The sequence below is a fragment of the Trichechus manatus genome, unplaced genomic scaffold (genome assembly GCF_000243295.1).
Source record: "Trichechus manatus latirostris isolate Lorelei unplaced genomic scaffold, TriManLat1.0 scaffold00024, whole genome shotgun sequence".
Classification (NCBI taxonomy): Eukaryota; Metazoa; Chordata; class Mammalia; order Sirenia; family Trichechidae; genus Trichechus; species Trichechus manatus.
The window spans coordinates 19,804,603-19,812,540 of record NW_004443960.1 but is presented as its reverse complement, the minus strand read 5'-3'; the positions used below and the strand labels follow the sequence as shown (position 1 = coordinate 19,812,540).

Sequence of the window (7,938 nt, the reverse complement as noted above, 5' to 3'; positions counted from 1 at the left end):
AAAAAAAAAAAAAAAAGGCCCTTCAAGGTCTGGCCCCTGTCCATCCCTCCAGACCATCTTATTCCTTTCAGACAATGCTCCAGGCACAATTAACTTTTTTCTGTTCCTTAGACCAGGCAAAGCTCATTCCTGCTACAAGATCTTTTCACTAGCTGTTTCATCAGCTTGAAACATTCTTTCACCAAATCTTCATATGGCTCACTGCATATCAAAGAGGCCACCTAGACTAAAATAGTCCTCGGTCACTCTCTATTGGGTAAACCTCTTTTATTTTTATCACAGTGATTATTACTACTTTCATCATACCACTTATTACTACCTTGTATTATCTTGTTCTCTCCCCTAGTATTATTACGTATATTCCAGGAGAATAGGGATATTATCCATCTTGTTTAAAGCTGTATCCCTATGTCTGGCACACAGTAGGTGATCAATAAATGTTACATAAATGAAAAAACAGATGAGTCAGAGACACCTCTATGATGCACTGACTATATTATTAGAGGCAGTAAGTCTGTAGAACTTGCCTTCCATAATCATCTCTTTAGTCACTGACTCAGCTGGCTCCCCCACTTGCTTACTTGCTCACTCATACTCCCAGGACAAGAGTTAATTTCATAAAGAAGAAAAGCCCTAAGGCTTCCACTTACTATTGGTATCAATCATGTAGACCAACAGAAAGCTGGAAATGCCTGTAAGGAAGTTGAATGTAAGCAGTCTGGTATAGGCAGCAGCACTATTGGAAAACAAGAAGCTCATCAGGTATATGAGGGGAATGGTGGACCAGCCGAACAGCATTAAGATCAGCAAGGCATCTGCATAGTGGTTGTCTTCAAAGAACGCTTTCACATTACAGATATAGAAGACTACCTAGGAGCATGAAGACCAAGGCCAGAGGTAAGGGATTCATTGGTTGAGGGAGGAGGAGGGGCGAAGGGTAGGAGAGAGTGTACCAATTAAGAAATTGGCTCAGAATACTAAACCAAAAAAACCAAACCTACTCCAGTCCAGTCTAATTCTCACTCATAGTGGTCCTACAGGACAGAGTAGAACTGTCCCATAGGGTTTCCAAGGCTGTACACCTTTACGGAAGCAGACTTGCCACATCTTTCCCCCAAGAAGTGGCTGGTGGATTTGAATCATGACCTTCTGACTTGCATCAGAGCGCTTAACCACTGTGCCACCAGGGCTCCTCAGAACACCAAACCAAACCTGCTGCCATTGAGTCAATTCTAACTCATAGAAACCCTGTAGGACAGAGTAGAACTGCTCCATAAGGTCTCCAAGGAGCGGCTGGTGGATTTGAACTGACAGTCTTTTGCTTAGTAGCTGTGCTCTTAACCACTTCATCACCAGGGCTCCACCAGGGAGATGAAAATAGCTAGTTCTGCCTTTTAAAGCCCTGGCTCATAGGCCTCAGGGTGAACCATGTCCACCTATTCATATTGGAAGTAACTACAAAGAATATAGAACAAGCCTTTCTCCACCTCCTTCCTTCTCTCTCTCTCTCTCTCGTTTTTTCCAAGTTAGAGTAGTTGTATTTATTTATTTTTCTTGTTGTTCTTCTTCCTTTTTTTGTTTGGTTAAGGGAGTTATAGGGAAGATGGCGTAGCTGTTGTAGATATTCCTGATAAGAAACTGTTTTAAGATCCTAGGGCAAAATTTCTCACATGTTAAGTAAGCAAATAAGAGTCAGGCCCAGGCTTAGACAGCTGGTCATTGGTGTCTGTTGAGATGCTCAGGTGATGCACCAAGTAGCTGTTGTGGGATGAAGATGTGGGCAGGAAGAACATTGCACACAAAGGCTTTCATGCTGTATTTCCCAGCATGAGGAATTAGGCAAGTGACCTGAGCTAGAGGAGAACATGTCCAGATACAGGCTAAATACTTACCAGTAGCAGGGAGGAAGAAACAAAGAAGACAATGATATCCCAAAACAAAGCAGAAAGCCAGAAAATACCAACACGTGCTCCACTCACAAACTGGATGTTCTTCGCCTTACAGACTCTCTCACTCACCGTCAGGAGAGAAAAACTACTAGCCACGATGGCTGTGCCAAAGAACAAACTGAAGGCAACGTCATGTCCTTTGCTGCCCCTGCAGAAGATGGAACGTGAGAAAAATATGGTGGGTAGTAGGAATACAATCTGTACAAACAGCTATTTCCTTCAGCAGGGGTTTGCAGAATTTTGGATCCTACTGACCTGTAAGTTTTTAAAAAATCATTTTTGGGAATCAATAAGCAATTGCCAACTTGTTTGTCTGTCGACAAATAAGGACATTATATAAAAGCTATGATCATCAAAAAGGATGTTTTAACTTCAAAAACGTAGGAAGGAGATAATCTCAGAAAAAAGGACAGTTTTCCTAAGAAAGGACAGTTGGCTACCTTATGTTAACATATACATACTTAACTTTTTTTTTATTTTGTTTTGTTTGTAATTTTACTTCCAGCTAGTGAAAAGTTATCATAGACTAGCATTTGTCTGCTTTAGGACCCCTTTATACTCTTTAAAATTATTGAAAACCCCATGAACTTATGTTTATGTGGATTATATTGACACTTAATATATTAAAAATTGAAACTGAGAAAGTAAAAAAAGTTGCTTAAGTCATTAAATTAACAATAATAAACCAATTACATGTTAACATAAATAACATATTTTAAAAAATCACTGTATTTTTGCAAACAATAAAAATTTAGTGAAAAGGGGCGATATTTTATATGTTTGAAAATCTCTTTAATATCTGGCTTAACAGAAGACTGCTGATTATTATTATCTGATTGTGTATTCAATCTTGTGTAATACTTCATTTTGGCTGAAGTATATGAAGAAGATCTAGTTTCACCACATATATATATACTTATAGTTGAAAAGGAAGAAATATTTTAATAGCCTCTTCAGATAACAGAGGAAACCCTGGTGGCACAGTGGTTAAGAGCTACGGCTGCTAACCAAAAGGTCAGCAGTTCGAATCCACCAGGTGCTGCTTGGAAACCCTATGAGGCTTGCATGCATGATCGTTCTACTCTGTCCTATAGGGTCACTGTGAGTCAGAATCAACTTGATGGCAACGAGTTTGGTTTGGTTTTCAAATAACAGTAGATATTCCTCTTAAATTCTACATAAACACTTGACAAGTGGTGGTTTCTTAAAGGTTAGTTGCAATTAGAGTGACCAACTTGTCCTGGTTTGCCTGGGATTTTCCTGGTTTTAGCACTGAAAGTCCTCTGTCCCAGGAAACTCCTAAGTCCTGGGCAAACCAGGACAGTCGGCCACCCTAGATACAATGTGGAATCTGAAAACTGTATCAATGAACTTCCTGTACTGTGAAAATATAAATCCATTGGTTTATCTTGCATTTTCAATGGATCTTTTATTTATGCGTGACTGTCTAACATTATGAATTGGTCACCTGGAAAATATTATTATGAAAATTGTTTTGAACTCGCAGGCCCCCTGAAATGGTCTGTGGCACCCCCAGGAGTCCTTGGATCACACTTTGAGAACCATTGTCTTAGAGCATAACATAGAAATGTAATAAACATTATAACATATAAATCCCAGAAAAACTTAAATCCCAGAGGAAGCAAAACCACACATACTCATGGAATTCTTGCTTTCTTGCTTGTTTGGCAGTTTGAGGCTGAGGCTTGTTAGAGACAGAGATAGAAGCGCCGGGGCCAGCAAGTAACTTGAACAGAACGTTGTTGACCAAACTTAGGGCAACTGGAGCAGCATGGTATGCATGGTTGTTAAACAGAGCAGTGATGATGGTTTTGCTTTTTTGGACATCAAGGGAAATAGCAACAATACATCGTTCCCTACAGCTTTTACTTTTCAACAGGAACTCTTCTAAATTACCTAGAATACATGAGGAAAACAACAGTCATGGGTCAGCATACATGACGGTTTGATTCCATTCAACAAACATTTACTGACTTAATCCCAGGCAATGTGCTAGGCACTGGGATACAGAGGAGGTTGGGGAGTTTACAATCTGGAAGAACAGCTACTGTGTATTTTGGGTCAGGAGAGGAAACAAAAGCCATAGAAAGAAACAATCTGTCTTCATCTGGAAGATGAAACATAAACACACCATCAAATGATAAAGGTATTATGTAAATGCTAACACAGAAGGTGTGAACATTGATCAAAAGATTTAATTTAAAAACAAGGCAGTGTATGCCTCGTCTGGGGCATTGGAATACCTGAGTGTTTACTGATGGCTCTACCATTTATTGTCTGTCCCTGGGTTAATCATATACCTTCTCTGAGTCTCACCTTTGTTGTGAATATTAAATGGAATGCTGCATGTCGAAGGACTCAGTGGGCTAAAAAGCACTATATAAATATGACGTTTACTTGTGTAAACTTTGTGAAAGCATAGCCTTGTTCATCTTTTTCTCTCTCAGCATCTAACAGCTTTTGGATAATTATAAATGGTTGTTTAATTAAACCAAATTCATTTTTTGTTCTGGTTCCTTTGTCTGTCAGTTCATTATGTATCATTCCAGTTCCCCAAAAGGTAAATATTTTCAAAGATTTCCATTCTAAAGAATCAAAAAGGCCATCTAGAGTCCCATCATTTACTTAGATAGGTCAGATGTGTTTAGCCAGGTTGGCCTCCCTGAAGACCTTGGTCACCTCCTTATGCTACTGAGTAGGCTCTTTTACATCCTACAAGATTTCTGGGTAAAGGCTGGTGGGACCAGAGATAAGAAAGGACATGTTTCATACCATATTTTCCCTGCTTTCCTGAGATTTATGACAAGAAGGAATTGAAAAGCAGCCTGTTCCAATTTGTGAAGCATGTGAACACTCTTCAAGCGGTAACAAGGTCTTCATACATCAGAAGTCCTTCTCTACAAAGCCCTTACCTGTCACTGGGTGTGGCAGTTGTTTCTCATTCGTTAGTATAAGTTTTATGTGGTCTGTAAACCGAAGAGTCAACTCAGTTTGCACAGACATAGTGTAAGGCACAACAGATTGACCATATTGGTGCAAATCCATCCCCAGAATGGGGGCATCCTTTACTTCTGAATAGTAGAAGATGGCTTTCAGGAGGAAGGCAGTGAAAAACAGTAGTATCAAAATCTGCAATAACATTGTCTTCCAGTGACGAAAAGTATACAAGGCCCTTTTCATCAGCAAGGCATAGAACTGCTGGATGCAAAGAATAATCTACAAAGAGGAGAGAGACATAAAATAGTCTTCTAGTCACCTCAGGTCAGAGTTTAGAGGGCAATTACTTGATCTTCTAGGCCTGGGTTAGATGACCCTGTTATGTGACCTGATAGCACTCTGTACTCTTTTCCTATCACAATGCTTAGTACTTTACACTGTAATTGCATGTTTAATCATATGTCTTCTTTGCTAGACTGCAAACTCCATTAGGACAGGTACCGATTTTGTCTTCTTCATCATGATTAAGTGAAACAGCTGCTAACCAAAAGGTCAGCAGTTCAAATCCATCAGCCACTCCTTGGAAACCCTACTCTGTCCTCTAGAGTCACTATGGATCGGAATCAACTTGATGGCAATGGGTAGCATAGAATAAGAACTCAATTAATAGAGAGAGAACTCAATTAACACTGGTTGACTTGAATTGAAAGAACAGGCAACTCAAGTTGATATTCCTTGTGGTGCTCAGACTACAGTTTAATGGTAGGTATATAACAATATACATAATAATATTCCTAGAAAAAATAAGCAAAAGTCTCCAGCAGAAAGGAGAATGATGGGACAGGATTTTCCCACCAACATGTGTAGTTTACTGTGGGATGGATGGATAATAATATATTTTAATATAATATAGTATGCTGAGGGTGCTATCAGAGCACTGAAGAGCATCACCCAGACAAACCTGAAGGTTCAGGGAAGGGTTCCTGGATAAGATGAGGCTTGAGGTGAATATTTAAAATATGAGTTAACTAGGGTAAAAGTATGACAAAGCTTGGTGGATATAGAAATCTAGGTGTTTCAAGAGCATAATTTTCAAAGTGAGGGGTTACAGAGGGAGTTTAGAGAGACACTTGAGGGCAATATATGTTTTGCTAAAGAGCTTGGATTTAATTCCGTAGATAATGGGAAGTCAATGAAGAGTTTTAAGCATCCAAAACCCATTGCCATCAAGTCGATTTTGACTCACAGCGACTCTACAGGACAGAGTAGAACTGCCCCATAGGGTTTCCGAGGTTATAAATCTTTAGGGAAGCACGCTGCCATATCTTTCTCCTGCATTTTAAGCACAGACTTTAAAATAGGTCATTTAGGTGTAGTTCAGAGGATGGATTTAAAGGTACGTACGTAAAACTGTAAGAGACTTAAATAAGACTAATTATGTGAGGAGGGACCAGTCCCTGGAGAAGGACATCATGCTTGGTAAAGCAGAGGGTCAGCGAAAAACAGGAAAACCCTCAACAAGATGGATTGACACAGTGGCTGCAATAATGGGCTCAGGTATAACAACAATTGTGAGGATGGCACATGACTGGGCAGGGTTTCGTTCTGTTGTACATATGGTCACTATGAGTTGGAACTGACTTGACAGCACCTAACAATAACAACAATCATGTGAGGTGACCAGGGTTTGAATTAGGAAATGAGGGTAAAAACGGAGAGGGAGGGAAGATTAGAGGAATATTTAGAGGAAAATTGTCAGGACTCTGGTTGATTTCCTGTGAGAGATGCAGAAGAAGGTGATGCCTAGGATTCTGGTTTGGGCCTTGGGAACCTTGTGGGGAGAAGTGACTGGTCATGGTAAAAATTGGGGTATTTCTAGGATCATTCCACTTAATACTACCAGATCACATACTAATCTTACGATAATCTCCACTGTTAACCAAACCTTCCAATTTTATAATCCCAAGGAAGAGTAATCACCCCAGTATTAAAACGAATGTTAGGTAGATCTTCTGGCATCAAGAAGTCACCCTTTGGCTTATCATCCAGAGTTGCGAGGCACGGTTGAATTCCTTTAGGATCATGCTCAGAGGGGAGCTGAGTGGCCTGGAGATCCGTGGTAGAGTCCGTCAATTTGTTGACCCTGCATCAAAATACCATGTTTTAACTATGCTCTGTGGGAAGGATCCAAGAGAAGACAGGCAGGCCCTCATCCAGCTGAAAATTCTATGGGGAGAAAAAGAAAACTAATCAGTTAATTAAATGTTAAAACAGGGAAGACAAGAACTTTCAGTAGTAGTAACTAACATAGCTTTTCTGGGCTCAGGGAAGTCTTCCTGGATGAAGTGATCTTTAATTTGAGAGTTAAAGAATGAGTAAGAATTACTTAGGTGAAGAGGGCAGAAAGAGCATTCCAGACAAAGGGAAGAGAGTATATGAAGGACTGAGAGTGAGAGAGGGGACTGTACTGAATGAAGTCAGTATGCCTGGATTACAGAAGGAAAGGGGAGAGGAGGGAAAGCTGGATCATGTAAGACCCAGTATATCGTGCTCCCTCCTATTATAACTGAAAAGTGTCCTCCTCCTCGTGTAAGGCTAATCCATCCATCTCTGCTCTGGCTTCTCCCCTTTCTCCTCATCATTGGGAACCTTATCACCACTCTATCTTTGAAGTCTTGCTTTCTAATAGCTCTTCTTCATCAGCATCTTAATATCTTTAATACACCTCCCTAGACCCCATGTCTGCCTTCCATCTCTCCTCCCCATCACAGTCAGTATCCCACATTTTGCTAAATCCAAAGAATATGTTTTAGTCTTTACCTTATTAAACCTCTCAGCAGCATCTGACACTGCTGACCATCTTGTCCTTCTTGAAACATTCCCTTTATTTTTCATTCTCATCTTTTTATAAGTCCTTCTTTATCTTTCCTTCCTTAAAAGTTGGTGTTTTGTAGGGTCCTATCCTAAGTTCTTTCTTTCCTTTACTCTTCAGCAGAATTCTCAAATATTTGGTATTTACAGGCTATTTAAA

At 39.9% G+C, this 7,938-nt stretch overlaps 1 protein-coding gene across 1 annotated transcript in view; it reads right to left on the bottom strand.

Annotated features, from left to right (window-relative positions):
* LOC101344775 (ATP-binding cassette sub-family A member 3-like) overlaps positions 1-7,938 on the bottom strand; it is a 126,248-nt gene that overhangs the window by 35,057 nt on the left and 83,253 nt on the right. The window contains exons 18-21 of the mRNA XM_023728328.1: positions 6,888-7,050; positions 4,883-5,186; positions 3,608-3,866; positions 2,019-2,097 (exon numbers count right to left, since the gene is read on the bottom strand). Coding sequence (XP_023584096.1) covers positions 2,019-2,097; positions 3,608-3,866; positions 4,883-5,186; positions 6,888-7,050 — 805 coding nt within the window. The remainder of the gene's footprint in view (positions 1-2,018; positions 2,098-3,607; positions 3,867-4,882; positions 5,187-6,887; positions 7,051-7,938) is intronic.